The 13770-nt window shown below is 39.3% G+C and overlaps 3 protein-coding genes across 7 annotated transcripts; all 3 read left to right on the top strand.

The window, feature by feature from the left end:
* Nucleotides 1–40: 40 nt before the first annotated feature.
* Nucleotides 41–5742, top strand: sf3a1 (splicing factor 3a, subunit 1). Its single transcript, XM_026269863.1, has 16 exons — nucleotides 41–148; nucleotides 271–358; nucleotides 810–919; nucleotides 1002–1206; nucleotides 1332–1589; nucleotides 1722–1796; nucleotides 1995–2145; nucleotides 2392–2588; nucleotides 2744–2861; nucleotides 2949–3256; nucleotides 3793–4026; nucleotides 4139–4346; nucleotides 4605–4765; nucleotides 4878–4979; nucleotides 5112–5183; nucleotides 5291–5742. The coding sequence occupies exons 2-16, from the start codon at nucleotides 311–313 to the stop codon at nucleotides 5390–5392; spliced, it is 2349 nt and encodes a 782-aa protein (XP_026125648.1). The 5' UTR covers nucleotides 41–148; nucleotides 271–310; the 3' UTR covers nucleotides 5393–5742.
* Nucleotides 5743–5990: 248 nt separating this feature from the next.
* pold2 (polymerase (DNA directed), delta 2, regulatory subunit) lies at nucleotides 5991–9884 on the top strand. 5 transcript variants are annotated; one of them, XM_026269868.1, is made up of 11 exons: nucleotides 5991–6152; nucleotides 6273–6502; nucleotides 6582–6703; nucleotides 6800–6923; nucleotides 7024–7138; nucleotides 7870–8068; nucleotides 8177–8257; nucleotides 8413–8570; nucleotides 8657–8784; nucleotides 9412–9513; nucleotides 9616–9776. In XM_026269868.1, exons 2-11 carry the CDS (start codon nucleotides 6289–6291, stop codon nucleotides 9774–9776), a joined length of 1404 nt encoding a protein of 467 aa, XP_026125653.1. In that variant the 5' UTR covers nucleotides 5991–6152; nucleotides 6273–6288. The 5 variants fall into 5 exon arrangements, with proteins under 5 accessions (XP_026125653.1, XP_026125652.1, XP_026125651.1 ...); XM_026269867.1 differs by having other exon boundaries at nucleotides 6246–6502; XM_026269866.1 differs by having other exon boundaries at nucleotides 5992–6152; nucleotides 6287–6502; nucleotides 9616–9884.
* An 853-nt stretch (nucleotides 9885–10737) lies between these two features.
* pqbp1 (polyglutamine binding protein 1) lies at nucleotides 10738–13343 on the top strand. The gene is made up of 7 exons (XM_026269862.1): nucleotides 10738–10844; nucleotides 11015–11081; nucleotides 11193–11304; nucleotides 11429–11529; nucleotides 11618–11827; nucleotides 11920–11998; nucleotides 12976–13343. The coding sequence occupies exons 2-7, from the start codon at nucleotides 11015–11017 to the stop codon at nucleotides 13154–13156; spliced, it is 750 nt and encodes a 249-aa protein (XP_026125647.1). The 5' UTR covers nucleotides 10738–10844; the 3' UTR covers nucleotides 13157–13343.
* Nucleotides 13344–13770: the final 427 nt, after the last annotated feature.

Raw genomic sequence — 13770 nt, 5'->3', positions numbered from 1 at the left:
TATTTACTTTACGTTTCCATAGTTGCTTGTAGGCAGTATCGTTTCTCTTCAACTACATTTCCCACAACCCCTATTGGCCTTGCTACCGGAAGTGATTTTGTCTATCGTCTTTTCTTGTGTGGCGGTTGGCGGCTTGGCGTTACGAAAGGTTGGTGAAGTTTTATGAAAGTGTGCATAGAATTATATTATTTCAGTAATTATCAAGGCTTAACGTTGTCTTTTGTCCAAAACTTACAATGTAAACTGACGAAAATTCTTTGTTTTTCTTAGCGTATTTGTTTCGGTCTGAGAAGAGCGTCGTGTCGCAGTCATGCCGCCTGGGCCTGTGCAGATCACGCAGCCGGAGCTGAATAACAAGGTATGAGGCGATCGTTTGTTCATATCTCTTCTTTAAGAGACAGTATTGAACACCCACTAACACATTTATCTTCCACGGACAAACGAACATGTTATTGGAACATAGCATTGCATATTTGTAGATCGTGGTTTGAGTAACGTTAGGGAAATTAATCGACCTCCCCTTCCACAGCTTGACTCTAGTCAGAACTTTAATTAATCATTTTTTTCTATTTCGTTCCTTTTCCATAGCCCAGCTATTATTGCATTTATTAAGTAAATAAATTAATGCCAAATATTATTTATTGCATAATTCTTACATAATATTGCATTATTATGTATATACTGACTGTTCTTGGTCAAATTAAGATGTAGTAGGAAATGCACTAAAACGAATGCCAGCATCTGAAATTTGCCTGGTAATTTTTGTGAAGCACAAGATTAATTAAGTTATGCAATGTTTTAATCCACAGCCTGAGGACCAGAAGGAAGAGACTCCAGCCACAAAACCCATTGTGGGAATCATCTACCCACCTCCTGAAGTCCGAAATATTGTTGACAAGACTGCCAGCTTCGTGGCCAGGTTTGACATTATAATTTAGTGCACAATTTCTTTATTGTATTTTGTTAAACTCATAATTAACCACTTTTTTGTTTGTTTATAGGAATGGACCCGAGTTTGAGGCCAGAATTCGACAGAATGAGATCAACAACCCCAAATTCAACTTCCTCAACCCCAACGACCCTTACCATGCATACTACCGCCACAAAGTCAATGAGTTCAAGGAGGGCAAAGCTCAGGAACCATCTGCAGCTGTGCCGAAAGTCATGCAACAGCAACAAGCAGCATCACAGCAGCTTCCTCAGAAGGTAAGGAACCTGTCAGGGATTTACAATACACCAATAACATTCCAGAAATAAATCTAGCAGTCTGATTTAAAGGTTATTCAGATCTAAACCTATTACCCAGTACTTACACATGTGTGGTAATTTAGGTTCAAGCACAGGTGATCCATGAGACAGTGGTGCCCAAGGAGCCTCCACCAGAGTTTGAGTTTATTGCTGACCCTCCCTCCATCTCAGCCTTTGACCTGGATGTGGTGAAGCTGACCGCGCAGTTTGTCGCCCGAAATGGCCGCCAGTTTCTCACACAGCTGATGCAGAAGGAGCAGAGGAACTTCCAGTTTGACTTTCTACGACCACAGCACAGCTTGTTCAACTACTTTACAAAACTGGTGGAACAATACACAAAGGTACGGCATCAATACTCGGGACAATTCAGTTTTAGGTTGATAAAGAGAGCTGGGTATTATGGGAAACATAATTACATGGACAGGTTATTCAAGTGTGACATTAAATTCACTGAAATGATTGGCTTCTTGCAGGTTTTAATCCCTCCAAAAGGTCTTCTGCTGAAACTGAAGAGGGAAGCAGAGAACCCACGTGAGGTCTTGGACCAGGTAACTACAACAGCCAGATCACACATAGTGGATGTCTACATAGGATATGCCTAATATGACGGTGGTGTATTATGTTGATTCAGGTGTTTTAAAACCAACAGGGAATTTACAATGAGTCAAAGAGTAGAACTGACATTTTTAGATAGATTACATGCCATATTATAAGCAAATACATCACTTCATTCCCAAATATTTTAGGTGAGGTATCGTGTGGAGTGGGCCAAGTTCCAGGAGCGAGAGAGGAAGAAGGAAGAGGAGGAGCGAGAGAAGGAGAGAGTGGCTTATGCTCAGATTGACTGGCATGACTTTGTGGTGGTGGAGACTGTGGACTTCCAACCAAATGAGCAAGGTGAGCATGTGTAATTAACACCGTTTATGTCATTCTAGATGTTTCAGAATGTTTGTCACAAACATACCATTTCATCAGAAGAAAGCTTCCTAAATCCCAAAGTCAATTCCATTCCATGGAGAATTTTTTTGTACTATACCAATAAAAATAGTAGTATTAATATTTGTCCATATTAATCCCTGTTAAAGTCAGATTATTAATATTCATAAAAACCACTAATTTATATAACTATTATTCAATTTACAGGTAATTTCCCTCCTCCCACAACTCCTGAGGAGCTGGGTGCTCGTATCCTGATCCAGGAGCGCTATGAGAAGTTTGGAGAGAGTGAGGAGGTGGAGATGGAGGTAGAGAGTGAAGATGAAGAGGATGAGAGAGAGCGCAGGGTGGATGGACACGCTGCTCAGATGGACCAGGACACACAGCTGCAGGACATGGACGAGGTGAGACAATTAGGGTGTTCATACCAAAGAGACACGGACGATTCAGTCAAGCTTTAACAAGTTCCATGTTCACTTAAGAAAATAGATGAGCAGTTTGTAGAAATGGGTAAATCATCACTCTGACTGACTAGTATCTGTTCTTCCTCTCTCAATAGGGCTCTGATGATGAGGATGATGGCATGAAGGCTCCTCTCCCCCCTGATAACCCCCTGCCACCACCTCTGCCCCCCACCCCGGACCAGGTTATAATCCGCAAAGACTATGACCCCAAGGGTAAGTGCATTTCTAAAAACACACTTTTAACATACTAGAACAGCACATATTTCATTGCTTTCACTCACTTTCTATCTCATCTTCCAGCGTCTAAGCCCCTGCCTCCTGTGACCGTCCCTGATGAGTACCTTATCTCTCCCATCACTGGAGAGAAGATCCAAGCCAGTAAGATGCAGGAGCACATGCGCATCGGCCTGCTGGACCCCCGCTGGCTGGAGCAGCGTGACCGCAGCATCCGAGAGCGACAGATCGAGGAGGAGGTGTACGCTCCTGGCCTGGACATTGAGAGCAGCCTGAAGCAGCTGGCCGAGAGACGTACCGATATCTTCGGTGTGGAAGAAACGGCCATCGGTAAGAAGATCGGAGAGGAAGAGATTCAGAAACCAGAGGAGAAGGTAAGAAACACAAAGAAAAGAATATATATCCACTGTTCAAAATTATAAGTAGACAAATGAATTTTAAAACTATAGTGAAAATGGGTTTTTAGAGTCTTTTTAAAAGTCTGCATGACTAAAAAAAAGTGTCCATAGTTAAAGAAACACCCATTAAAACCTAAACCAGATCACACAAACGAATCATTTTACTGTCTAGTGATCTTTACTTTAGGGAAAAAACTTTTTTTTTTTTTAAAGTTACAATTCATAATCAAAAATGAAAAATATGTAAGTTAAGTTAAAATAAATGAATATATTTTGTATAGGACGTATTTAATGTGGGACTTCATTGTATTTTACATAAAAATGGTGAATCATTTAAGATGAACATTTGTGTAGTACCTTGAAATTCTCTCAGAATAAAACATATTCAATAATAAATATAATTTCATTACTAAAAACATTACTATGCTTATTGTCTTCAGTGTGTTCCCCTGAGTGAGGACTAGCAGAGGGACGTCGTGTTCGTCTAACAGCCCATCCTCTTTTCTCTGCAGGTCACATGGGACGGTCACTCAGGCAGTATGGCTCGTACCCAGCAGGCTGCTCAGGCTAACATCACCCTGCAGGAGCAGATCGAGGCCATCCACAAAGCTAAAGGCCTGGTACAGGAGGACGACACCAAGGAGAAGATCGGCCCCAGCAAGCCCAACGAGATTCATCAGCCTCCCTTGCCCTCAGTAGTCCCCAGCATGCCCAAACCCAACCCACCAGTCAGCACCGCACCTTCTGTGAGTCTCAGTCTGTTTCTTTAATCAGGGGTTTTGGAAGATCAGCTTGACTGAGACAAACACAAAAATGAAAGTGCTAGTTCTAACCAAAAGGTTCTCTCGTATATTCCAGATGGCACCTCCAGTGCGGACCACATTGCTCCCTGCTGTTCCTATCATACCCAGACCTCCAGTGGCCCCTGTGGTGCGCCTGGCCCCTGGGCAAGTTCTGGCCCCCATGCCACCCATGCTGCATGCCCCCCGCATCAATGTGGTGCCCATGCCGCCCTCTACGCCTCATATTATGGCACCCAGACCTCCACCCATGGTGGTTCCTGCTGGTGAGTCTTCAGAATAATAGATATATTAATAAACATTTCAATAAATGTTTAATCAACAGACTTTTATATGTTGTTTATGAAAATTCTGATAATGGTATGAATAGTTTAAATGATTTATATTCTATGGAAAATTGTTGTATTTAATTAACCTTTTTGTCATAAGGATTTTAATAATAAATAAATCACATTTGAATTAATTTAATAATATTGATTAATTTTATAAATAATTGTTTTAATTAACTCATTTTTGTTTTTCAGCATTTGTACCCGCTCCCCCTGTGCCTCAACCTCCCAGCACTGTTTCCGCCCCCATGCCTCCTGCCCATCCTCCTCCTCCTCACGAGGACGAGCCCTCCAGCAAGAAGATGAAGACCGAGGACAACCTGATTCCAGAAGAGGAGTTTCTGCGCAGGAACAAGGTACAAAGGAGTTGCAACAAAGTGTTTCTCCTGCACTTAGCAATCAGTATTTGTTTTACTGTTATTACATGAATCATATGATTCAACTCTTTTGACCTTTGCTATCTTTTAGGGGCCTGTTGCAGTCAAGGTCCAGGTGCCCAACATGCAGGACAAGACGGAATGGAAACTGAGTGGCCAAGTGCTGAACTTCACCCTGCCTCTCACAGACCAGGTAAACACTTCGCCTATCCAGGATCTGTCTGCACCATTTGTACATACTTTAACTACTAATCTAAAGAATTATACAACATCTGTATAGAATTAATGAAAATGTGAGCTAATCAAATACCATCTTGTGCCTCAGGTGTCTGTCATTAAGGTTAAGATCCATGAAGCCACTGGTATGCCGGCTGGAAAACAGAAGCTGCAGTATGAGGTAATTTAAACCGTCAATGCTTAAAAGATGCATCTTAGTTATGGCATTATGAAATATAAAATACTTGCTTTGAAAACTAAGATCTCATGTTGTGTTTGATTCTCCAGGGAATTTTCATCAAAGATTCCAACTCTCTGGCCTATTACAACATGAACAATGGATCCGTCATCCATCTGGCCCTTAAGGAAAGAGGAGGAAGGAAGAAGTAGATTGCTCATATTCATCTTCCGTTTCAATCCTTAACATTTATAGTGCTTTTTAACCTACATTTGTACACTTCAAAGAATCTGTGCTGTGCTATGTAGAAAAACTGCAGTTTGAAGTGATCAGTGTCTTGTGATTATCTTACCTTTGTGTTAAAACATTCAGTGTATTCATGATTAAAGAGAATGTAGTCTCCTAGCAAACTGCCCTATTTTTAGTTTCACTTTTCACTGAGGTGAATGTGTTAAAAATGTGCAAATCTCAAGTTAAGCTTTGAAACGTTGCATTGTGTCAGATGCATAATAAATCCTTGTCTCTTTGGAAAACATACCTAATAAATTTCATTAAGGAATGTTATTAGCTGTGCTCTGGTTTTTTTTATTTATTATTTTTGTATTTTTTCTCCCACAAATATTGGTATTACTTATTTTTCATATTACAGTATTTTAGTTTCGGAAGGCATTTATAAGGTGGGGCTATTATTACTCACTAATTAGTTCAGATTATTTATAATGTAAATAATACATTTAAAAAAATTATAGTCCCTTAACATAAACGCTATAGGCTTTTATTTTGAAAGCGTGTCACTAGCGGAACTCGCGTCACATTTTCGTAGAGGTCATAGGTGAAATATTTAGCGGGAGATACCAAAAATCAACAGAGTAGGTCTGCCTGAATTTTTGTTATTTATCTAGTTTACTTTATCATCGAATTAATCTAGATTTACAATATATTGTAGAAAATTACCAGCAAATAAGAAGCAAGGTAAGAAAGTGAAGCTACTGGGCAGTTAGCACACAGTACGACGCGCGCGTATATACTCTCCTGATATTGCATTTATATTTTATTTACAAACAGTTGTTTACTCGATCATTTAACGTCCAGAAACGTGTCTTCAGTCATGTTCTCAGACGTGCTCGCGCCGAAGGAGACGCTGTTGTCCGCTCCAGGCTCCGAGGAGCCGGTGTTTGAGCGTCAGCAGCTCTCGTACAGCGGCTGCTCGGACAGATTCCGCCTCGGAGAGCGCAGCTTCAGCCGCCAGTACGCGCACATCTACGCCACCAGACTCATGCAGATGAGAGACATCCTCAACGACAGAGCCGCGCACACGTGGGGTGAGAAACCTCTACAGTCACTGTTGTTGTTATACCTGAAGCACTTCTGAACATGAATGGATGTGGATGTGTGTGGCAGGCGGGGTCGTGCCCATCAGGAAGCTGTGTGACCTGCAGATGGGTGAACAGTGTATAATAGTGGGCACCATCTTCAAAAACATGGAGCTGCAGCCTTCCATCCTGAAGGAGATCAGTGAGGAGGTAAACCCACCAGATGTTACAAACTTCAGCTTTGTGTTCTCTCTCTCTCTCTCTTCTGTGTCTTACCTTCTTTTAACATCTCTGGTCTCTCTTCAGCACAATCTGTTGCCCCAGCCACCTCGGTCCAAATACATTAGCCAATCCGATGAGCTTATTTTGGAGGATGAGCTGCAGAGGATTAAACTGGAAGGCAACATCGACACACCCAAGTTTGTAACAGGTGGGATACGAAAACATTAGGGAATATTTTTCAGCATATAGCAAGACTGATCTGTCTCAATCTTCTTAATGCTTTGTGGTGAAATGATGTTTTTTTTTAGGCAGTGTAATTGCCATCATGGGTGCAGAGAAGAATGATGGGAAGTTCACTGTTGAAGATTTCTGCATGGCCGACCTTCCTCCACAGACACCCAGACCGTCTCTCAGCTCAGACAGGTACAGACACACACCTGACATGACCAGAGGGGTTTTTTAGACATACTGAAAGGATGCAACAGTATTAAAAACCTGGCTAATACATATGCTGACAATGGCTGTTAAATTATAAACAATGAGCATTAAAATTAAGCTATTATTTTGTCTGAATAAATATAAAATACACCACTACAAAAATGAATGGAGATAAAAGAATGAAAAAGAAAATCAGAATGTACAGTGTGAAGTACAGAGTGTGATTAATAGTGTTTTAAAAATTAAACATTAAGTGAGTGTTATATAGTGGCAAATGTTATCTAAATACAAGAATGAGGGAAATAAGAATACTATATATAAATATATATATATAATTTATTTTTTAATGTTTAAAGGTGCCATGAAATCAAAATCGATTATTGCTTTATTTCTTTTTAGATATTGCAGTATTTATTATTATGAAGGATTTATCACTGCCCTTAATGTCTTTGGAAATCGTTTGTACATTTTATTATGACAGACATATGTAAGATATAGGACATAATAGTGAAGAAAAGACTAATTTTTCAGCTGAATCTGATATATCATGCATCCTTAGTGTTGATGTTGCGCACACACACATCTGGTAATCACAAGAGGATTCTTTGACTACAATCATGTTTTTGTAAGCAGGGTGAATACAGGATGAATTTAAAGGTTATTTAGTACTAACTCACTTTCACCTTTAACCCTTTGATGTTTTACTGGTTGCACAGGTTTGTGCTTCTTGCCTCTGGCCTGGGGTTGAACGGCAGCAGAGCAGACAGCATGCTGGGATTGCAGCTTCTGGTGGATATGGTAACTGGACAGCTTGGCGATGAGGGGGAGCAGAGCGGAGCAGCATCCATCTCTAGAGTCATACTAGCTGGAAACCTGTTGAGTCAAAGCACTCAGGACAAAGACTCAACAACCAAGGTGTCAAGTGGGACTTAACTTTTAAGAAGCACCAATCTTACATTTTAAGCAGAATTCTTTAACATAGAGAGAATTCATCTTGTAAATTAAGCTCTTTTCCATTTGAAGGCAAAGTACCTGACTAAGAAGACTCAGGCTGGGAGTGTGGAGGCTATCAGACTGCTGGACGAGCTTCTAATGCAGCTAGTGGTGAGTATGGAGACCAAAAGAGCTCAGGGCGTTATTTGAGACATGGCCAAAATGCATTGTATTCAGTATTTCAAGCTTCTAGGACCGGGTCCCATAGTTCATAGTTGTCATACTGCTAAATGCTTAACCTGCAATGTGTGATTTGTCCACTGTAGGCCTCTGTTCCTGTAGATGTCATGCCTGGACAGTATGACCCAACAAACTACACTCTTCCCCAGCAGCCTCTGCACCGCTGCATGTTCCCTCTCTCTGTGCCCTTCCCCACCCTGCAGCTGGTCAGCAACCCTTACCAAGCTGTGGTAGATGGTATCCGGTGAGTAACTACCCGTGTTGATCCTCTGTCAGTGATGTGATGTGGTAAGCAGCTCTTGACAGTGAGTGTCTTGTGGTTTCTCTCAGGTTCTTGGGCACAGCAGGACAGAACATCAGTGATATTGTGAAGTACAGCAGCATGGATGATCATCTGGAAATATTGGAGAGCACACTGAGACTCCGCCATCTGGCTCCCACTGCTCCGGACACACTAGGTCTGGACAGACTGCTGTTTTCTCTGTTTATTTATAAGTTTGGAACAGTTTTTGGTTATTTTAACATTTTTTTAAAGGGGTGTTCTTGGTTATTTTAGCCTAATAGCTGTGTACCGCAATTCAAATGAACAAAATCATGAGCTTCACATTAATGTATGCACACACCGACTGATTACTGAGTATTACATTCAAAACATTGTATTTTTGTGTTTATTTTCACATTTCTGATACAGAGTCCCTAGCTGGTGATGGGAAAAATATGAAATGGGAGAAAAAAATTGTAAAAAAAAAAATTTTCAGTTCCCACACCAAGCATTTGTGTGTTCCCCTGAAAAAAAATAGTTTTTCCTCCAACCTTGTGTGCAAAAGAAAGCATTCGCATTGAAATATTGTTTCTCCCTTCAATGTCCTTTTAGGGGCTCTGTATTTTGAAGATATTTTACTTTTTGTTTGTTTTATTCCATAGTTTAATAAACCCTACAGTGTGACTATTTCAGGACCTGAAAAATCATTTGAATTTATAAAACGAACAAATATTAATGTTGAAATCATTGGAACATCTCTTTGTATTACTGTAAGCAAAGTGAAAATGCTGGATTGTTCTGACTCGTTTTGCTGGCCCTGTAGGTTGTTACCCGTTCTATCAGAAAGACCCCTTTATTTTGGAAGAGTGTCCTCATGTGTACTTCAGTGGAAATGCACCAAGTTACCAATGTAAACGAGTCACAGGTAAATAGAAGACTATTTAATAATATAAACAGCAGCACTGTTTAACAACGTGGCCAGACATTACTATTTGTATGGTGATTTTTGTCTTCCTTTTCGTCTCAGGACCTGAAGGACAAGAGGTTCTCCTAGTAGCAATCCCAGAGTTCAGCAGCACACAGACGGCCTGTCTTGTGAACCTGCGCACCTTGGAGTGTGAGCCTGTCTGCTTCTCCTCTTTTTCCACAGAGGATGAGGAGGATACTGAGATGAACATCAGCCATTAAACACTCACTTATCAACATCTGACCCACATTCCTGTAGACTGTCCAACAAAGACTTGTTTCTGTTGTTGTGTTGTTTGTTAATAAAGCTCTCTCTTTTGTATGGAAACATTCGTTTCTTTTCCCACATGTGGTGTTACATCGTACAATGAACCTTGTGTTTCTGAAAAATTAAACGTCATTAGCCTCATGTATTTACCTAAATTTACATAAATGGTAGATGATGCTCATTTGGATTCCTCTATGCCTAGTCCTCAAGAGAAAGTCTAATATTTCGATGCAGTGTTAGTATATAGATTAAATGCCATCAGATGAACCCTTTATTTTAACATTGTGAAGCAATTTCTTCAATAGTTTTAGCTTTGAAGTCCAGGAGCCAGATACATATAGTTCTCAACAGAAAATAGCTGGTTGATTATTTACTGTGAAGCACTGTCTGCTGGAACTCTATAATACTGGACAGATCAGATCTTTTATTTTTAATTGAACTTTTATTGAGACATGTAACAACAATTTAAGACAATAAAACAGTTGAGAAAAGCACAACGTGCTTAGAACAAATATTGTTTACAAAACTGCAGACGTTACTTTATAATACTTGGTTAACATCAGCAAAGGATTTGCATAGAGACACTCTGGTATTTCTTCCTGAAGAAAATACTAAATCAATAGTGTGGTCTTTAAAGTGTAGCTTTATCATCTATTAAAAAAAAGCAGCATCTCCAAAATCATAAGAATTACTGTATATATAGTAAGTCTAGGGCAGTTTTGTCGCCATCTGCCGTTGAAAGAAAAATTATATATATATATATATATATATATATATATATATATATATATATATATATATATATATATATATATATATATATATATATATACGGTTATTTTTTTATATTATTTCTAATTACCATATTGTCTATTTTCAGAAAAATGTATTTTCTAAAATAAAATTGATCGTTCAGATGACGTCACATTAAGCTTTTGTCACGTCATTATTCTGCGCCGTCGCTTGTTTGGCCCTTTCAATGAGACGTCTACCACATAACTAAACTTTTGGCCATAATAAAGGTAAAGTATGCATTCGCTTTAATTATTTTTTTTAATTAAATTGCATGTGTCATATCCTGTCTGTTATTTACATACGAGAGACGCTCTCTGTCAGCGCAGTTTGAGAGAGTGTGAATTAACGCGTGCCTCGCTTTCTTCTCTGATCAGATGTTCTCTCTCTCTCTCTTCAGATGCCTCTGCCTCCAGCTTTACTTGCACGCCTCGCCAAAAGAGGAATCGTCAAACAGTCCGACCACGGTAAGTTACATCATGCACATTTATATCACTGTGTGATCCATATAAGACATATTATATTAAGACCCCATGCTCAGTTATATTGTTTCTCATCATCATCATCATCATCATCAGAGGCTGAAGAGGAGATCATCGCTGAAGACTATGATGATAACAACGTTGATTATGAAGCTACCAGGCTTGAAAATTTACCAGCGAATTGGTACAAAGTTTTTGACCCCACTTGGTAAGCCGTCCATAAATTAATAAATTTCCCATATAATAGTTACCATGGTTAAACAATGAAACGTCCATAATTCCACATTGAAAACTGCTTACTAATAATTACTGTTCTCTTTTCTTGTCCTTAGTGGACTTCCTTACTACTGGAATGTAGAGACCGATTTAGTGTCCTGGTTGTCCCCTAATGAGCCGACTGCTGTCATCACCAAAGCCGCTAAGAAGCAGAAAGGTAATATATGGACATAAGGCATAAGTGTGCACAGATTTTTGTGTGCTATCTAGACATGTGCTGCATCTGTTTGTGTTTTACTCTCCAGGTGAGACTGGACATGACAAAGCAGACAATCACTATGAGAAGGCAGAGAGAGACAGGGATCGAGACAGAGAGAGGGACAGAGAGCGCGAGCGTGAGCGGGACAGAGACAAGGAGGACGGACGGGACAGAGATCGAGATCGAGACAGAGACAGGGAGCGTGACAGACGGATGCGGAGAGATGACAGTGCGCCGTATAATAAATCAAAGAGGGGTCATTTATGCATTATCTATCTCATAAAACACTTAAGTAATAATTCAGTATATTGCCTTTATAAGCCTGAATAAACGTAAACTCCATTTTAGGAGGACCAGGAGGAGGTCGTAAACCGCAGCAGGAGGAAATGGATCCTATGGATCCCAGCGCCTATTCAGATGCTCCAAGGTAATGATTGGCTAGTTTATAATGAGCACTAGGGCTGTGTTTGTGATGCTATTAGAGCACACTAGTCTTACTTCTACATACTATCTCTTTTCTGTATATACAGTGCCTATAAAAAGTATTCTTGCTCCTTCTTTTCACATTTTATGTTAAACTGCTTTAATTACTATTTTTTTTCCTACATTAATCTGCACTCCATACACCGAAATTGTAAAGCAAAAAAACTTTTTTTTAGCGTCTTTGCAAATTTAAAAAAATAAATAACTTAAAAGAATTAAGTAGTTATACCCTTATCTGAGAAGTGAAGTGGTGAGAAGAAGAATGACAGATAACTGCCAAATGCTGATGAGCAAAGCTTGTTGTATCACACAAAAAAGACTTGAGACTGTAAAGGTGCTTCAGCTAAATATTTAGTTGTACTTATGTACTTATTTCAGATTTTATTATTATTTTTTTGTATAAATGTATGAAGCTGTGACAATTCTGTTTTTGCTTTGTCATTATGATGTATGGAGTGTAGATGGATGTGGAAAGAAAGTCATTTAAGGCAGTTTATCATACGACTGCAACATAACAGAACATGAAAAAAATATGAACACTTTTTATAGGCACTGTACCATGCAAACTATGTTTTACTAGTAGGGCCTTGTTATATTAAACGATGAAAAATAACCTAAAAAAACCCCCTATATTATTATTCTAACAATATTTTAATACTCTTTTAGAACATTGTCATGATGTCTTCAAGTTAAACTGAACTTTTATAGTGATGAGTTGTAATGAGGATCTTTGAGACACCAGATTTATAAAAATGAAGTGTAGATTAATGATGTCTTACATTGGATGCCTACTAAATTTGGCAATGTTTAGTAGACAAAAAACTGTAATGCATTCAAATTGTGTTTACACAAATTCATAAAAGAGGAAGATTTTATAACAAATTAAAGAACAGTATCATTATGTGGTGCTGTTGCATTTAGGGGCTTATGGTCCACCGGTCTCCCCAAACGCAATGAGGCAAAGACAGGAGCGGACACCACAGCAGCAGGACCCCTGTTCCAGCAGAGGCCGTACCCCAGTCCCGGAGCCGTTCTGAGAGCAAACGCTCAGAACACGAGACGCTTGGAAGAGGATGATGATGATGACGACGACGACGACTGAGCAGGAGTAGTGTGTCTGTAAAGCCTTTATGATGTTTAAAAGGCTCTTGAAATATCTTTTCTTACATTTAGAAGCAACAGTCATTTGTAAATATACCATGTGTTGTGTTTTACATTTTATAAACAATCCCCAGTTTACTTACGCTAGTGATGCTCCCTGCAAAATAAACATTTTGTTTAAAGGTGAATTCAGTGGTTTAGTGTTAATTTAAGAAAGTTTTACAAGTTAAAGAATAAATGGTGGATTTTGTAAAGATTCACCTGAATCATCTGAATGACTGCACTCACATAGTACTCAATAGTTTTCAATTTAAAAAACTGTGTGTGTATATGCTGGTCATATAATTAGAATATCATCTAAAAGTTCATTTATTTCACAAATTCCATTCAAAAACTTAAACTTGTATATTATATTCATTCATTACCCACAGATTAATTTTGATGATTATAACTGACAATGTGGCATGGAGTCGATCAGTCTGTGGCACTGCTCAGGTGTTATGAGAGCCCAGGTTGCTCTGATAGTGGCCTTCAGCTCTTCTGCGTTCTTGGGTCTGGCATATCACATCTTCCTCTTCCCAATACCCCATAGATTTTCTATGGGGTTAAGGTCAG

This window comes from Carassius auratus, chromosome 8, assembly GCF_003368295.1.
Source record: "Carassius auratus strain Wakin chromosome 8, ASM336829v1, whole genome shotgun sequence".
NCBI classification, from domain to species: Eukaryota; Metazoa; Chordata; class Actinopteri; order Cypriniformes; family Cyprinidae; genus Carassius; species Carassius auratus.
Note: the sequence above shows the minus strand (reverse complement) of the source record. Positions and strands in the feature narration are given on the sequence as shown.

Excerpts from the sequence above, each read along its gene's own strand:
- pqbp1 (XM_026269862.1), top strand. The coding sequence starts at position 11,015 with ATGCCTCTGCCTCCAGCTTTACTTGCACGCCTCGCCAAAAGAGGAATC. Across the intron at positions 11,082-11,192 it reads CGTCAAACAGTCCGACCACG|AGGCTGAAGAGGAGATCATC; the intron begins GTAAGTTACATC and ends CATCATCATCAG. Across the intron at positions 11,305-11,428 it reads AAAGTTTTTGACCCCACTTG|TGGACTTCCTTACTACTGGA; the intron begins GTAAGCCGTCCA and ends TCTTGTCCTTAG.
- sf3a1 (XM_026269863.1), top strand. The coding sequence starts at position 311 with ATGCCGCCTGGGCCTGTGCAGATCACGCAGCCGGAGCTGAATAACAAG. Across the intron at positions 1,797-1,994 it reads CACGTGAGGTCTTGGACCAG|GTGAGGTATCGTGTGGAGTG; the intron begins GTAACTACAACA and ends CAAATATTTTAG. Across the intron at positions 4,347-4,604 it reads ACCCATGGTGGTTCCTGCTG|CATTTGTACCCGCTCCCCCT; the intron begins GTGAGTCTTCAG and ends TTTGTTTTTCAG.
- pold2 (XM_026269866.1), top strand. The coding sequence starts at position 6,289 with ATGTTCTCAGACGTGCTCGCGCCGAAGGAGACGCTGTTGTCCGCTCCA. Across the intron at positions 8,571-8,656 it reads GCTGTGGTAGATGGTATCCG|GTTCTTGGGCACAGCAGGAC; the intron begins GTGAGTAACTAC and ends GGTTTCTCTCAG. Across the intron at positions 9,514-9,615 it reads CCAATGTAAACGAGTCACAG|GACCTGAAGGACAAGAGGTT; the intron begins GTAAATAGAAGA and ends TTTTCGTCTCAG.